The sequence below is a fragment of the Muscardinus avellanarius genome, assembly GCF_963383645.1.
Source record: "Muscardinus avellanarius genome assembly, chromosome: 6".
Lineage (NCBI taxonomy): Eukaryota > Metazoa > Chordata > Mammalia > Rodentia > Gliridae > Muscardinus > Muscardinus avellanarius.
In genome coordinates this window covers 46,956,098-46,974,241 of record NC_137791.1, presented here as the reverse complement: position 1 = coordinate 46,974,241, position 18,144 = coordinate 46,956,098, and the positions used below count along the sequence as shown (strand labels likewise).

The 18,144-nt window shown below is 38.6% G+C and overlaps 1 protein-coding gene across 1 annotated transcript in view; it reads right to left on the bottom strand.

The window, feature by feature from the left end:
- Positions 1 to 18,144, bottom strand: part of PPA2 (inorganic pyrophosphatase 2) — a gene marked incomplete at its 3' end in the record, with an annotated part of 106,548 nt that overhangs the window by 44,363 nt on the left and 44,041 nt on the right. Inside the window, exon 6 of the mRNA XM_080697324.1 lies at positions 12,235 to 12,321. Coding sequence (XP_080553450.1) covers positions 12,235 to 12,321 — 87 coding nt within the window. The remainder of the gene's footprint in view (positions 1 to 12,234; positions 12,322 to 18,144) is intronic.

Here is an 18,144-nt window from a genome sequence, read left to right as displayed (position 1 = left end):
ATATGGTTATAACATACATATTTTAAAGGATATAAGTATGGTGAACATAAATATGTGCACATATTTTCATGACTATTAGCACTAGAGGTAGAATAACGCAGAGGATGGGAACCCAGACCCTAGAATCAAATGTCTGGGGTTCAACCCCAATTCTGACAACTACTAGTTACATGAGTTTACTTCCCTTGAATATAATTTTATGCAAAATGGGGATAACAAAAATACCTGCTTCATAGGGTAGCAGTGAGAAATAAATTAAACAATGCATCCAGAATACCTCCCAGAATTGTTTATAAACTAGTTCTTTTTGGTAAGTGCCAATATTAAGGTTTGGGTTCCTATGGGAAATCATAATTTTTATTTCACCTTACCACTCTAGTCAAACAAAATATTTTGGGAGGAGAGAGAGGGAGCTTGCCCCTCAAGATTATCCTAAAGAAGGAAACATAAAGAATAAAGTTTCTAAGTGACATTTCATGTTATTTCCTACACTAATCTAATTCTATAAAAGGGCATTTAATTATCATTTATAGGATCCTTAAAGAAACAACAAGCCAGGCGTGGTGGCGCATGCTTGTAATCCCTGCGCTTGGGAGGTGGAGACAGGAGGATCGCATAGGTTTCGAAGCCAGCCGTGCTGGCTTAGGAGACCCTGTTTCCAAATAAAAAAATATAAAAAGTGGGTCTGGGAGTGTAGCCCGGAGGTAGAAGGGTTTCCAGGAACCCCAGTACCACACACACACACACACACACACACACACACACAAATCCCAACAAACTCCAGATTTCTTAACCTGCTTTTCTATGTCTTAATAGAAAAAGAAGTCTGTCTTCCTTGATTATTACAGGTGAATAAATGAGCTTCTTTCACTCCAAAACTGGATTCCTACATTTCCTACATGAAGCTAAGGAAACTTCCTGGAAGTACAGGCTGTTCTTGGTTCTGGAGATGGCAATGAAAACCGCAGACTTTAAAAATGGGTTCCTCTGAATTGATCGTGGCACCAAATCACAGAAATCAATGATTGATCCGCTCAGCTGCTATTTTTACATGGCCTCTGGGTTAATGGTTAAAGTTAGTAAAGGAATGTAACAGCAATACTTAATTACAGTAAGTGACATTATGAACAAAGAATTCCCCTTTATAGTTTGGGTCTCAACTGTCTGAAATACTGAAATGCTGTCTCCACCCTTCTGAACCCCTCCCCCAATAACCCTACGCCTGTCATGCTTCTCACCAGCTGCAATCACTGAATCTCTCAGGAAATTGGTCTTAAGTTTGGACTGTGGTTTCTTAAGTTCTGTATTTCCAAGTCTAAAACGAAGACCTGATAAGTACTGATAGAGATATGGGTGATATTGACTGATCAGAGGGTGCCATATATCAAAATTAAAATACTTCACAGAACGATTTTGCAGCCGTTTTTTACTCAGGCTGGATCATATTAAGAAAAGTGTGTTTAATGTTGGTAGTTCCCATTCTAAAGAAGTTATAAACAGAGATCTGACAAAAAAACAGAAAACACAGTGGACAAAGATCTACAATACTATCAGAGGAAAAACTACACGAATTAAAATAAGAAGCCTCAAATCAAAACTCCAGGAGGCCATGGTACAGGTAACCAAAAGAACTGTAAAATTCTTCATAAAACAAAAATGGTCGAATTTAATGTTATCATGTAATAACTAATGAAAGGCTGGCTGCATTAGTTCTAAATGTTACACAGGTGACTGACTCTCAACCAGAGACCATTTTGCCTCTCAGGAGACATTTGGCAATGTCTACAGACACATTTTTGATTGTCACTGCTGGGGAGGTATTACTAACCTTTAGTGGAAGAAGTCATGGACCTTCCCAGAACAGTCTTAACACAGAACCACTATCCAAAACATCAGCAGCACTGAAGCTGGGGACAGGGGTGTCTTTTAAAATTCCTGGGAATCATAATAAAGCTATATTTGATTCACAATATGATTTATTTTGAATTTCCATACAGCATTAGAAGAAATCAGATTTTTTTTTTTTATGGGTTCCAAGACAGCTAGAAAACATGCATAATAGACTGTCAAGTTCCATCAATTGATAAATGCCCTTTGATCTTATAAGAAACAAAGAGATAGTTTTACTTCAAATAAACCATTGCTCTACTATAACACCTTTAAAAACTGGACAGGAAACTTCAGTCAAACCAAAACCTCTAGGAAAGGTCTTAGGAACAAATGGTAAAATTCTTATGAAACTTCTACACGTCGATCTAAATCAATTCAACAAACACAAGTTAACTTTATAATGCTTAGTTTTCTTTCAGACACCAACTGAATAACACATAATTCCTCAAGAAACGCAATGATAAAAATTTCTCCATCTGTAGCTCTTGATCATTGATCAATTTCAGAATTCTGCATCTTCCCTTTGCCTGTTGATATGGTAATAGAAGAGACTTTTTACCACAATGTTCCCTGTAGCTGGTTTAAGCACTCTTCTCATAGCCAGACACAAAAGAAAACACCATGGCCGTAACATCTTACTCTTAGATGTTGCATATTTACTTCTTATTTAGTAAATATGAACCACGGGTCTCATTTACTGAATGAATAAACTACTCTAGCTGTTAAGAAGAAATCTGTTCACCCAGTTCTACTGTCAATTTACCCTTTGTCAGTCTTCCCTTCTGAAGGAATGAATATATATAGCAGATTTTGCTACCAATTCTGTAGAAATAATATAGTTCATCACGATTGAAAACTGAACTGAGATTCTGAAAATGCGTAGCTACATCTCAAAGGTTTTAGGTGGATTCAGAATAAAGTTATTATCAAATTTTGAAGCTAATGTGGAAAAATTTCAAGACAGAAATTTCAAGTTATAAATCCATAGGGCTGACTATTCCCTCAATCATTCTAAGAGGTAAACCAAGGCAAATTATTTCACGCAATATTTTAGGTGTCAGTTTCTCAAGAGTAAAATGGAGGTCATATCACTTATTCCCCAAAGAGCTGAAGTAAAGGGCTGACAACAGGTGCATGAACTAGAGCAGGTGGTATTTTACAGATATGATTTTTCCCCACTCTGGGTTCTACATGAACTTACTAGCACCTACTTACCAATCGCTAAATCTCAGGGGTCTCTGTATGAGTAGGATGTAACAGGGTCTATAACACAAGTTCTTGCTGACTCATAATCTAAATGAGATAAATTTTGCCTGAGCCCAACAAACACAAGAAAACAATGGAAAATAAGAATCCTTAAAGCCTGTTGACCTGTAAATTAGGTTTCCACCACTGGGTAATAAATTATTATAAAACTTAAAGGTTTAGAACAGTGTAAAGTTATTATCTTATAGATTCCAAGGATCAGGAGTACAGGTTGGAGTCTTTCTGCTTAGGGCCTCACAAAGTCAGAATCAGGGAAGAATCCACTTAAATTTGATTACACACACACACACACGAGTTCCAAGTGACAAAGACATACATGCATAACAGCTCTTGCTCTGCTCCCTTTTCTTCCTCATATGCAGTAATGAGAGCGATGTTGAAATCTGACCATCTGTGTGTGTGTGTGTGTGTGTGTGTGTGTGTGTGTGTGTGTGTGTTACTGGGGATGGAACCCAGGGGCTTTTCTACCTCTGAGCTACACTCCCAGACCTATTTTTTAATATTTTAATATTTTATTTGGAAACAGGGTCTCATCAAGTTGCTGAGAGCCTCACTAAGTAGCTGAGGCTGGCTTCGAACCTGTGCGATCCTCCTGTCTCAGCCTCCCAAGTACTAGTACTACAAGTGTGTACCACCATGCTCGGCTCTGACCATTATTTTTAATTCAGCTGAACACACAAGAAATTTGTAAACACTGGAATACAGAAAGACTACGCTGCTGCATAGAATTCTTACTCCAAAACAAAGTACTTGTGCTTTGACTTCAACAAGGTCTCTCCTGCTGAGGAATGGAAGAGTGGAAGCTTTTCCTAATGGCTGTCAGTGATGGAGCTAAATGCAACAGTAGGAAGAAGGTTTTCACATATAACCAGAGACCAGACATCATTTGCAGGCACTGACACACTGTGACCAAGGCAGTTAACTTGTACTTGGCTGCGATGGGACAGGCTGTTGCTCTTTTGGCTTCTTCTTCTTCCTCCTGTTTGGAGAGACAGCTCAAGGCAGACTCACCATTCCTTGGGGGAGCCATGAGCTGCGCATCCTGCTGGACAGTGCAATCCTTGGTTTTCGGGTCCTCTTTGAACAATGGTTGGGAGAGCAGATCGCGAAGCTCCTTTAAGACCTTCATCTGCTTTTGTCACCAATGCTCTTCTGGCTGGTCAGCGTTTCCTCCTTTACACACATCTTTTTCCAGCTCCGTCTCAAGGGCAGCTGTCTCCAAGAGTTGTGCAGACAAGCCTAGAAGTTCTGATACTCAGCTTTCTTAATCTGTCTAGCTAAACAGATTCCCTCTTTGATTATGTCCATGTACTTGAACCACACAGGGAACAGTGGGATGCCCCCATCTTTCCTGAGGGTTTTATAAATCATCTTAAAAGTGCATCACATCCTCTGGCTTGATCAGCATCAGGCTGAGGCCTTCCCTTTTGGCCCAGGCAGTTCAACCACTTTGGTGGATATAAATCTCTGAGGTGCAAGGGACCTGGTAATGGATCACAAGCTGGACTTTTAAGAATATCCAAACCCCAAGCTGCCACGTCTGTTGCCAAGGGAGCTCAGCAAATGGCCTTTCTCAACCATTTGGTCAACTTCATCTGGTACCAGGCACCTGAGCTGCCAAAGATTGCTCAAATGAGAGTGTCTTTCTTTAGCTCCCACAGCTGTCCAGGAGTGGCAACCACAATTGCCAGATGGTGGTTCAGCATTCTCTGCTGTTTCTGTGTGGACATTCCACCAACTAAAGCAGCAGTTTAATCCATATAAACATGGCCACAGCATCAAAATGCTGTTTGACTTGAACGGCCAGCTCCCGAGTAGGAGTCAGAACTAGTCTGAGCAGAGAACACTTTGGATGTGCTTTACAGGGAGCAATTTCACCCTTCAATTCTTAAACGTTATGGTCTGATCTTCATCAAGCTTTTCCTCTTCATCCTCATTCTGTTTGGGGACAGGCTTCTCTGTGATCAGGGAAGAAGGTCAGCATCAGCATCACAGAAGAGTGGTGCCTGGTTATAGACAGACACCAGTCTTGGCTAGAGCCTCAGGGAGCAGTGCTTCTTCACTCTCAAGTCCAGTCTCATCAGGGAACACTTCAGACTCAGTTCTAGGCTTGCCTGGTGACTCAGTGTCAGTTTCAGCTGTAGTTGTGGTATCTCCAAGAGGCACTCCCGTATCTCTTGGGAAGGGTGAAGCCTTCCTCTTCTTCACTGCAACACTGCTTGCATTATTGGGATGGCAAAGGCAAGAGTTTTCCCCCTTCCTGTCTCAGCAGCCCCCAGGATGTCACGAGTCTGTCATTGATGACAGGAACCAAGGTCAGAGCTTAGACTGGTGTTGGTGCAAAAAAGCCTAGAAAGCCAACATATCTGCCTTTTGGTCATGCACTTAAGGACTTTGCTTTTTTGGGCACTTTAGAGGCAGTGCTCTGAGAAAGCTCTAATTTTTTATCCTATTTTTATTCTTTTTTGGAACAGTATGTGTCTGGCTTTCTAATGCTATCTCCTCTATCTCTGGATCAGGAAAAACGATGTCATCTTCCTGGTTAGTGCTCCGTCAGTAACCAGTACCATATCTTTATGCTTCTTCAATTTGATCATTTTCTTTGGAGAGAGAGACTCTCTTTCCACCTTGTTTGTAGCAGCTTATGCCTTTCTCTTCTTGGGATCCTCCTTTAAGAAGAGATTGGAGGGATTCTTGACAGGGTAGACTAAATGGTAATCAAAGCACACTAAGGCATCTGTAAACATGTCTGGGTCAGTCTTATCTGTTTTCATTTTCCTACAACTTTGATGCCCTTTGTTTGAAATTTGCCATGGCTTGGTGGATTTGGCCTTGATTTTGTCTACTTCAACTGCATGGTTGTGCGTGGAACTGTCACTGCAGCTCCTTTAAAAGCTAGGAAGAAACCTCCGAAACCACTATGACCATACCTTAGCTGCAGTGTCTACTGCAGTTCTAAGGCAGGGCTTGATAATTTCATATATTATGTAGTGTCAATTATTTTATAAAGGCTTATTTACATAAGAACAGTAGCAGGATTGCAAGGGCAGATTTGTCCTTGTTTTGTTTTCCAGTAATATAACTTGAATATTTTTGTATAGTAAATAATATTGAAGAAAAAAAGTTTAAAACATTTTAAGAAATCCAGGGTCAAAAATAAAAATAAAACTTGACTAAATGAGAGAGGGAGGGAGAAAAAGAGAGATAGAGAGATCTGTTCCAATAAAGAAAAAAATTTACTGATTAAAAAGAAGTTTAAAAAGAAGTTAGGAGCCAGGTTTGGTGGCGCACGCTTGTAATCCCCGCGCTTGGGAGACTGAGACACGAGGATCATGCAGGTTCAAAGCCAGCCTTGCAGCCTCGCTGTCTTAAGAGACCCTGTTTCCAAATAAAAATATAAAAAATAGGTGTCTGGGAGTGTAGCCTGGAGGTAGAAGGGTTTCCAGGAACCCCAGTGCCACCAAAAAAAAAAAAAAAAAAAAAAGCTAGAATTACAAAATTATAAGCTCCAAAATAAGTTAGCAATATTTTACTTACTAACAACCAAAACACCTAGGAATTCATTTTCTCTTTTATATGACTTTTAATAATTTAATCATGCCGGGCGTGGTGGCGCACGCTTGTAATCCCCGCACTTGGGAGGTGGAGACAGGAGGATCGTGCAGGTTCAAAGTCAGCCGCGCTGGCTTAAGAGACCCTGTTTCTAAATAAAAGAATATAAAATAGGTCTGGGAGCGTAGCCGGGAGGTAGAAGGGCTTCCAGAAACCCCAGTACCACCAAAATAAATAAATAAATAAAATAATAATAATAATAATAATCATTCTAAGAAGCCTTTCCTGTTTTTGGTAGCTCTTTATAACGGTTTAGATTTTAAAATGTCCCTCCCTAGCCTTCACGGAAACAAATGTTAGAAGCAGGGTTTGGTTGCTAAGGAGGAGACCCAGAGGGTGTGTTCTTGGAAATTATATAAAGTCTTCTTCTCTTCCTGCTTTTTCTCTCTGATTCTGGCCTACGTGATGTGAGAACAAACCTTTGCACTCTCCTCCTCTGTGATTCCTGCCACCATAGCCCTGAGATTGTCTCCTGCTTCACATGTCTTGAACCCCAAAACCTCTAAGATAAATAAATCTTCCTAGCTCTAAGATGCATGGCCAGTTCTTTGAATTATAGCAGTGAAAATACTAAGACAGAAATTGGTAGCAGAGAAGTGGAGTTATGGTTATATCTACAACTGACTATGTGGACTGTGGAACTGCTTTAACATGGATTATGATTCTTTGGAAATGGTTTATGAGAGGAAGTTGAAAGGGCCAAATGTGGCTAGAAAGGTAGACAAAGTAGATGCTATGCTCAAGAAATTTTAGAGGTCAAAGAGGATTCCATAGGAAAATGAAGTAAAGGCCACATGTGTTACATTCTGGCAAAGAAATTATTGGCCTTTGCCTAGATCTTGAAACTTTATTTGAGGCCAAATTTAAAGATGACAGGGTGATTAAGCTGGAGGAGGAAACTTCAAAACAGGAAATATCCAAACTGTATAATGAATATTGAGGTCTGTATTCAGTGAATTATACACCAAATTTCAGGAATGAAAATCAAAACAGAAGAGCCAAGTGTGGTGGTGCACACTTGTAATCCTCCTGCTTGGGAGGCTGAGACAGGAGGATCGCACAGGTTCAAAGCCAGCCTCAGCTACTTAGGCTCTCAGCAACTTAGTGAGACCCTGTTTCCAAATAAAATATAAAATAGGTCTGGGAGTATAGCCCAGAGGTAGAAAGACTCTGGGTTCCATCCCCAGTACCACAAAAAACAAACAAAAAAAAAGAAAAGCAGAGAGACTTTATGGACTTGTTTGGCCAGATGCAGATTAGGCCAGCTTTGGCTGGGACCAATTGGGGCCCAACTGTGACCCAAATGGAAACAGGACTCAAAGCTATGAGTAAAAAGGGCCCAGTGAAGCAGGGGTGTCTCCTCTTACAGGACTCTTGACCAGTGGATTTTGAAGATTGAAGTCCCAGGACTAAAAAAGGGTATATAAACATGAAAGAATATTTTAAATCAGAGAAGGATAGAACATAAGTCCCCCATCCCCATGGAGAGGAGAGGTCCGTAGAAAAATGTAATTAACCATCAAAGTTCTTGAGAGGTAGGCTTTTAAACCCTACTGAGGCTCCCCATCTGCTCTCTTGTGATTGGTCAAAATTGGGTTTTGGAGAATCAATGGCTTTTGACCAATTTCAATTCTTAATTCAAATTGTTATCTTGTGGTCTAGTGGGCCCTGATCTCCTGGTACACACCAGTCTCTGAACTCCCTGCTTACCTCTCCCACCTCACAGAAGGTATTGTACATGGCCTTCTTGAGTGCCTCTTGTTTCCAGGTCCTCTTCCCTGCCTCAATAGTAGTTATATATACTATATAAAAATCACTTATATTTAAGCTACAAAATTTTCTGCATATTTAGTGATTTAAAACATTTATTTGAGCCGGACACGGTGGTGCACACTTGCAATCCCAGTAGTTGGGAGGCTGAGACAGGAGGATCACAGATTCAAAGCCAGTCTCAGCTATTCAGTGAGGCCCTCCGCAATTTAGTAAAACCCCACTTCAAAATAAAGAATAAAAAAATAGGGCTGGAGGTGTAGCTCAGAGGTAGAATGGCCCTGGGTTCAATCCCCAGTACTGCAAAAAACCAAAACCATTTTGTAAATGTATGCTTCTACCATCCTGCAACTCATTAAGATATATAATTACAATGTACCAATAAATTTAAAAAAATTTATTTAAAACCCCATACCAAGTTTTCTCAGAGTTATTCCTTTGTTTTGTCATAATAATAAATTAGCGTTTGTTGCTGACAAAATAGATTTGATCATTGTTTTTGTATGATTTCTTCTGGTTAACAATCTCACTAATTACAAGTTCGCTGACACATTTGTTCATGGGTAAAAATAAGATATTTTCATTTATTCTCTTCATTTACATAAGGTTTAAACTAATTTAATTATTTGTACTAAACATTAACTGAATGGCCTTAGGTATTACATCCTCAGAATAAGAATTTTCTAACATATAATCTTTCAGTCAATGCCGTTACTTAATGCAGGGATCCTTATTTATTATGAAATAAGATATTGGGAAGTAACTGACCTATTGTAGTATCTGGACACAGGAGGAACTCATTAAAATATTTTATCCTCCTTTCTAAGCTACTCATTTAATACATACTTTGCTACCCATTGAAGAGAAAAAGTTCAAAATATAGATTTCCAAAACCACAGCTTAAATTTGAAAAAAAAAAAAAAAAGTCTAGCATTTGGTTAATTTTTGCTGGAAAGATACAGGAATTATAGTCACACATATGAATTCTAATTTATCTGTGTATAAAATTAGAAATATGAGTAGGAATGGGGAATCACTAACCTTGGGAAAGATGTAAAAGAAAGAGGAAGAGAAAAGAAAAGAGGAAGAGAGACAGAGTAGAAGAATAAAGAAGAGAGTAGAAGGATGGGAAAAGAAAAAGCAAAGAGGAAGACTAAGGAAGATGAAGAAGACAAGGAATAGGAATGAGGAGGATGAAAGAAAAGAGGAGAGCAACAAAATAATACAGTAAATAAAGCAAGTATCAGAGGTAAGGCTGCTATCTAATGTGACAACAGGAGTTTCTAAAGATGTCTGTCTTCATGTATACTAAAAGAATAACACAAATAATAATCCTGTGTGGTATTCTTTAAGCACACACTATATACAGGCACTGAGCTTAACACAAAAAGAACAATAGGTTATAGTATGGAAACATATAACAAAAGGAAATTATCCTATTCTACGGAGGGTCAAGGAAGACTTCCCAATAGAAATGACTTGTTAGCAGACATCTGAAGACCAGCAGTCAGAAGAGAAGTGAAAAGAATAAGTAAGTAAACTAATGTAAAGGGGGAAGAATGTTCCACTTTTCAGAGAGGTGATATAGTCCTGGATTATAGGAAGTGAAAGAAGATCAACATAGCTGCAGAGTAGCAATCAAGCAAGGAGTGGTAAGAAAAGAAGCCAGGAGGAGGGAGGGCCAGGTACTAAAAAAGAGCAAAGCAGAAGAGTCTGGAATAAATGACTGTAGGGAAAGTAAGTTTCAGCAAGGAAACTGGTTAATATCAGAAATAACTCTAGTGGGATATAATGGTGGATTGGACAAAGCTAGCATCAGGGAGAATGGGAAAGAGAGATTTAAAAAGTTCTTCAGGACAAAAAGAAAACCAATATTTTCTGATTAACTGGGCGAAGAGAAGCAAAGGATGATTATCAATGACCCCTCTGTTTCTGCTTAAAGATCTGGAGATGGAAAAGGGAGAAGCAGATGTCATGCTCTGAGGTTGCAAAAACTGAGAGGAGGAGAGAGAGAGAGAGAGAGAGAGAGAGAGAGAGAGAGAGAGAGAGAGAGAGAGAGAGAGAGAGAGAGAAGGGACTGTGAAGAAGAAGACATTGTGGAACATGATGACTAGCTAGGCAGACAATCGAGTGAAGATGCAGGCAGCTGAGTATTCAGATCTGGGCTGCAAAGCCATGAATCTGAGGGACTGACTCACCAAGGGAGTTTCAACATGAGGACAGGAGCTACTGATATTTAAGGAGTAACAAAAGAATAGCAGTTCGTAAAAGAAACAAAAAGAAACCATATGATTAGAGAAAATACAAAATACTATGTTAATAATAAAAATGCACCAAAGAACTGACTTTGACTCAAGAAAGAAGATGAAATTAACAGTATAAAACACTAAAGCAAATCAATAAAACAAAGACTATAAAACAGGCCAACTGCATCCAGCTAAATTAAAGTTATCAGTTGCCTTAGTGAGAGCAGTTTCAGCAAAATACTGGTGAAGGGAAGGAGATGGAAATAATTTTGTAATGGGTTAAAGATTTTATAAGAGAAGTAGAAAATGAGATGAATGTTGGAAACTTTATACACCTTTGTGTAAAAAGGAAGAAGCCAATAATAAAAGAAAAATTAGAAATACAGGAAAGGGAGCCAGGCTTGGTGGCGCACGCTTGTAATCCCCACACTTGGGAAGCTGAGATAGGAGGATCATGCAGGTTCGAAGCCAGCCTCAGCTGGCTTAAGAGATCCTATTTCCAAATAAAATAGGTCTGAGAGTGTAGCCCGGAGGTTGAAGGCCCCTGGTTCCACCCCCAGTACCACAAAAAGAAAGAAAGAAAGAAAGAAAGAAAGAAAGAAAGAAAGAAAGACAGACAGACAGACAGACAGACAGGAAAGGGAGGTATGAAAATATCCTTTGAAAGGCCGAAAACCAGATCCCGAACACACAGAGCAAGGGAGGAGAGAATGCTTGCAGGTACAGGCCTGTTGGGAATAGCCAGGCAGTTACCCACTAGTGTCTGTGAGTTCTACAAAATGCAAGACTAGATTTTCTGCTGGGAATAAGAACCAAGCGGAAAGAACTAAAATATCTGCAGAGAACAAGAGATGTTAGTAGTAAATTCAGCAGAATATATATATATATATATATATATATATATATGTGTGTGTGTGTGTATGTGTGTGTGTATGTATGTGTGTGTGTGTGTGTGTGTGTGTGTGTGTGTGTGTGTGTATATATATATATCTCCATCCTAAAAATGTGGGTTTTACTTTCTGCAGGAGCACTTAGTAACATGGAAGCGGGTACAGTTGGCTTTATCAGCACTGCAGTTTCTGTCTGATAATGGCAAGGAAGCTGAAGACAAGGCTTGGTAAACTTGTCCTGTAAAATGTCAGATGCAAATATTTTAGGCTTTGCAAATCCTACAGCCTCTGCTGCAATATTTCAACTGTGTTGCTGCAATGCAAAAACAACCATAGACAATGTGTACGTGAACAGGCACAGCTGTGTTATTTATTTATAAAATCAGGCCATAAGCTGTAGTTTATCAACCCCTGTTTCAGAAGAAAAAAGTAAAGAGAGAAGAGGTGGAAGATCAGAGGAATCAATAGGCCTGGACTTTGAAGAACGGAAGAACTGGAGGCTACCATGGCATGAATAAACCAAAACAAATGTTAGAATTAACACAGTCTATAAAACAAACCTTTGAACCTATTTCACAAACATCAATAGGATCATTATCTCCACAGCAATTTGTGTTCTTATCTTTTTGGTGAGGATCTTCCCAAGTCTAAAAAAAAAAAAAAAAAAGAGGCAGAAATGTAAGTTATTACTCACTGAAATGCATCTTAATCTTTCCACATCTGCATGAAGTTTTATGGATAGTCATAATTCAAGGGAAAAATACTCAGAAATTACATAGGCTCAAGGCCAAATGCCAGTACATCCCTAAGCAGAGCAATAATTTCAACTGATATACTATTTCCTCTCTTCTGTCCCTAATTTGTCCATTTAATCATATCTGACAGTGGGTGGTATTTTCAGACATATTTGTCTTCCAAATTTAGTCAGTAAGCAAACTCATATTTTTGCTCAGAGTTTCGGTGTGGTCGGTCCCACCATCTATTCCGTTTCTGCATCTCCACTGGTAACCTCCATGTGGCGTCGTTGCTCACTGCTGCCTTTGATGTGACAGCAGAAGGGTCATGCCTTCTGCGTTTAAAAATAAACTTCCTATTTTTAAATGACGTCTACTAGTAGAAATGCAACTTTTCTTTCATAAAGAATGAGACATTATACATCATAGAAGAGAAAAATCTATTTTGTCATACTTCATTCCAATAAAAATCCTCTACTTTTGCCATTAAATCTTAAAATCTTGTGAAAAACATGCACAGATGTCAACTCCTCAGTCTACTGGCAAGATTATAATAGCCTCTTGCCTACAAAATACACGTTGCATTTGTACAAATGAATAGTATATTAAAATCTTGCTATCCAGTTTGAATATCCCCTAGGCACTACCCCTTCCTAAAAATTTCAGAATTGCCTGATTCAGAATCGAATTATGTAAGTTTCCTAAATTTGCCTTGGATTTACACAGTAAGGGGTACAGAAATCATGTCATCTCAAGATTCAGCTTATCATTATTAATATTACTGGTACTGTGGATTGAATCCAGGGGCATTTTACCTTCAAGCTACACTCCCAGCCTTTTTTAAAATTATCTTTTGTTAAATTTTGGAACAGCATCTTGCCAAGTTGCTGAAAGGCTTGCTAAATTGCTGAGATTGGCCTTGAACCTGTAATCTTCCTAGTTCAGCCAAAGTACTAGGTTTACAGGCATGTGCCATCATACCTGGCTTCAACTTATCAATATTATCTTGGATTTCTGATTATCCAAGCAAGTTAATTTTTCTATTTTTATGTAGATAACTAAATATGTATATTTATTTGTAGTTAAACCCTAGAAAATTCCAATATTTTCTTCCTATATTTCCTTCTATATTTTACTATATTCTAGGAATAAACTGATGCAACCTTATAGAAAAAAATCAGGCCCAACAATATTTTAATACCTCAAATACTAATACTACTAATAAAATATAAAAATAATCATAACTGTCAACGTGTGTGTGTGGGGGGTAGGTACTGGGGGTGGAACCCAGGGGCTTTTCTACCTCCGGGCTATACTCCCAGACCTATTTTATATTTATTTGGAAACAGGGTCTCACTAAGTTGCCGAGAGCCTCACTAAATAGCTGAGGCTGGCTTTGAACCTATGTGATCCTCCTGTCTCAGCCTCCCAAGCGCGGGGATTACAAGCGTGCGCCAACCACGCCCAGCTAGGTGACTCTTTCTTAAGTGATACATACACATATACACTAATAAACCCTGTGAGGAATGTACCATTATCAATCCCATTTTACAGATAAATACACAGAAATCTAGTTTATCTATAATATTAAATTTATTTAATCCCATCTCAACCATTTAGAAAGTAGCCGCTTGGTTTCTAAATGGTTGAGATGAGATTAGAACTCATGCTGTTAATCACTGTTTGTGATGGCCAAATTTTGATAACAATAGTAAGTTCTATTTGGTGGTTCTCTTAATTATTGTTTTGATTCTCTCAAATCTCTTAAGTACATCGTGAGCAATGTTTATATTTATCGAATACGTACTGTGGGCTAGGAATAGTCAATACTTTGGAGAGTATCTCATTCAATGCAGAACAGTGGGTTGTTTTCTGTTTGTTTTGTGTGTGTGTACATTGCAGTGGGGATTGAAGCAGAGGTGTTCTATCACTGAGCTATACACCCAGACCTTTTTTATTTTGAAAAAGGGTCTCCCTAAATTGCTGACGCTTTCTTTGCACCTGTGCTCTTCCTGTCTCAGTCTCCCAAGTTCTGAGATTAGAGGTGTGTACCACCATGTCTGACTTATACCAATGACCTTAATGTGCTAGAGAAACCAACATGGGATCAAAGTATAATCAAAACTGGATAACCTAGATCAGAAAACAGTCAAGAGGTTCCTATTTCCTATTGCAGGAATCCTTTTGAGTCCCCGTTGGCCCTATTCCTACACCCACAGAGATCAAACATGAAAAGCTAGAAATCACAGTGGCCTGAAGAAAGACATCAGAGGTTTCCAAACTTAACTGGCTTACCAGTCCCTTTCCGGGAAAAATAAAAAATTACTAAGTGCTCCTCTGGAAACCCACCTTCTTTTAAAAGCTCTTCTTTTAAAGAGGCAGTGACAAATTTTCATTCTTTTATGTATCTATATTTTGTTCCAGTGACCCCACCACCACCGGGGAAGGGTGGCATTGCCCACTTTAGGAACCTATGACTAGATTCTATCCCTACCTCAGACACCCAGACCTCAGCTTCTTCAGCTATAGGAAACATGGCAAAAATAAGATGATCTTTAGATAGATCGAGACCTAACACTCCATGATTGTTAGTACTCATTCATACTCTGCATGAATACGGCCAGGGAATAGGAAGCTTACAAACTTATAAACTGATTTAGCTCATTTTGATCAGTTTTAAGAAAGTCCTTCTTTAAATTAAGATAAAACCATTTTCCTGTTACTTGAATACAACTGATTTAGGTTGGAGTTTCTATTTGTTGATTGGTTGGTCTGCATTCTCCTCAGAACTCCACTTTCAATATTATGTATCATTTCAGTTTCTGCTGTTAAGGAATAAGTATACAAGTGCAAAATTTTTAAATTATATAACGTTGTTCACTTTAAAGTCATTTTTGTTTCATGATTTCCTGTACCAGCAAAAATGCCACCTCGTCTTTAATACTTCACACCTACAGGCTTTTGTCTTATTACAACAAGAGATATACACTAAATGACCTCAAATTTAAAAGCCGTGTGTGGTGGTACACACTTGTAATCCTAGCACTTGGGAGGCTGAGACAGGAGGATCACAGTTCACAGACAGCCTCAGCTACTTTAGTGAGGCCCTTTGCAACTCAGTGAGATCCTGTTTCATAATTAAGAATAAAAAATAAGGCTGGGGGTATAGCTCAGAGGTAAAATGCCCTTGGGTTCTATCCCCAGTACCACACACACAAAAGAAAATTAACTTGAAAATATAATTTAAACAAGAGAAGAATTCTTGACAATTTAAAACCTTGAGCTTGCCCTCTTATAGAGGTCTAGGTGTATAACTAGGCAAAGTAACAATGAGAAGTTTCTGGAGAAGAAATATCAAGAGAAAGTTCAAAATCTTAGTATTTCCTTCAGAAAACTGATCAAGATTAAGCATCAAGAATTTAGAACTAACTTCTACAACTAAATAAAAAATGGACTACCCAACTAAAATGGGATTAAGACATGAACAGGTAATCCAGAGGAAAAAAACACAAGTGATTTATAAATTTATGAGAAAATACTGATTAGAGAAGTACAAATTAAAACTACAATGCAATACTATTTCAAAAATATAAAAAATTTGATAATCTTAAATAGTAATTAGGATGTAGAGCACTTGGAACCCTATATACTGTAAAATAAAATAGGTATATAGGGTGAATTCGCTCGAACTACCCCCTCGTTACCCTAACATGAGGCTGTATCTATCTTCTGTATCTCTATCTTTTTAATAAACTCCTTTAAATCTTCAAAAAAATAAAATAGGTATATAACTCACAGTATGACTCCTAAGCATATGTATAAGAATGCATTTCTATGTATAGAGAAAAATATTAGCATGGATCCAAGAAAGGCATAACAAAAAACTAACACCTATTAATAGGAAAATACATAATGCTATGATTATAAATCTATGAAAATGGACAAATCAGAATACATACATTACTGATTTAGCCTAAAGCAAATCTTACCCATCCTCATGCAGGCGTCTGAGTTCACTACTTTATAATCTATAAATATTAACCAATATGCTTATAATTACCATGCTCTGGTCCTTAGATCTCTTTGAAAATCACTGATTGCATAAAGCCATATATTTAGGTAGGTCTTGAGAATTCCTTCCTGAGTAGCCAAGATTATTCCCATCACCAAGTCAAAAGAAGTAAGAGTTATTCAACCACCACTTGCCTTTCTCCAGCTTCAAGCTGGAGCAAGAGTCTTTACCAGTCTGTTTACAACAGGGCATCCAGCGGCATCCTTAAGCCAACAGCGGCATCCCTACGCCAACATCACTGAGAACTCACCATGGTGCTAACGGCTCTGTTTTGATCATCTCATGTATTACAGTAACCTGGTGGGGTAGGTGAATGATCACATAGATGCATGAACAGGCCTACAAAGATTCCATCTCAGCCTCTCAAAGCTAAAAATGATACTATATACTATTTAGAGTCAATGAATCAAAGTAACAAACACATCAATGTTACATTAAGATTGAAGAAATCTTGAATTTAAAGTGAGTTTTAGTCCTTTAATATTATTCAGACAAATATTCTACATTCACTAAGAGAGATATAACACTGGAATAACCTCTTATAATTGGGCAACATAAGCAAATTAGAGGAAGACAAAGATGATTTTTAGGCCAAATTCAAACTGAGGAAAGTACTATGTGGGAAAAGTTATTACAGTTAAGAATCTAAAGCTTAAGTCTGAAGTAAAGACAACAAACTGATGAGTTACAAGCTAAGTGGGAAATTTCTACTTAAGCAGCATTTTGCTGCCTAAATGTTCTTTCAAGCAGTTGGCCTGGTAACTGCTCTCAACAAATTTCCTGCTACTGCAAGGCAAATTGCAGGGGAACAACAAAATCCAATACCCACATATGCCTATGAAGCAAGCACATACACAATGCTTTCATTAATTTATTATTACCACAAATATTAACTGATCACCAACCCAGTGCCAGGCACTCAACTGGGCATTTGGGATAAACTCATCAACAAAACAGAATCCCTACCCTCATGAAATTTTCATTCCAGCTAGAAGAAACTGACGAGCATAATAAATAGCTAAATTAGCCGGGCCTGGTGGCGCACGCTTGTAATCCCCGCACTTGGAAGGCGGAGACAGGATCGGGTTGGTTCAGAGCCAGCCTCGCTGGCTTAAGAGACCCAGTTTCCAAATTAAAAAATATAAAATAGGTCTGGGAGTGTGGCCCGGAGGTAGAAGGGCTTCCAGGAACCCCAGTAACACAAAAAATAAAACAAACAAACAAACAAACAAATAAATAAATAGCTAAATTAGAGAGAAAGTTACAAATTGGTAGGTATCATAGAAAGGAAAAATAGTAAAGCATGAAATAATAACAAAAAAAGAGGTCTTAAGTAGAGTTAAAGATTTTAAAGAAAGTTTGGCAGGCATCATGAAGAAGGCAACTTGTGAACAAACCCTTCAGGGAGTGAGCTATGTGCCTATCTAGGAAAAAGTGTTTCACAGAGGGCACTGTAGCTGTGAAGGACTGAGAATACTGGAGTGCTAGCAGGGGAGCAAGGGGATGGGAGGAAGGAAAAAGGGAGGACGAGGATAGATGGGGACGAGACCAAAAAGGTAAATAGGGCTGGCTCTCATCCTAGCTATAAAGCCACCCTTTTGATGCTCAAATACCTGGGGCCCACTTCTATCTCAGGTTCTTCCGACTGCTGTTCTAGTTGGGTT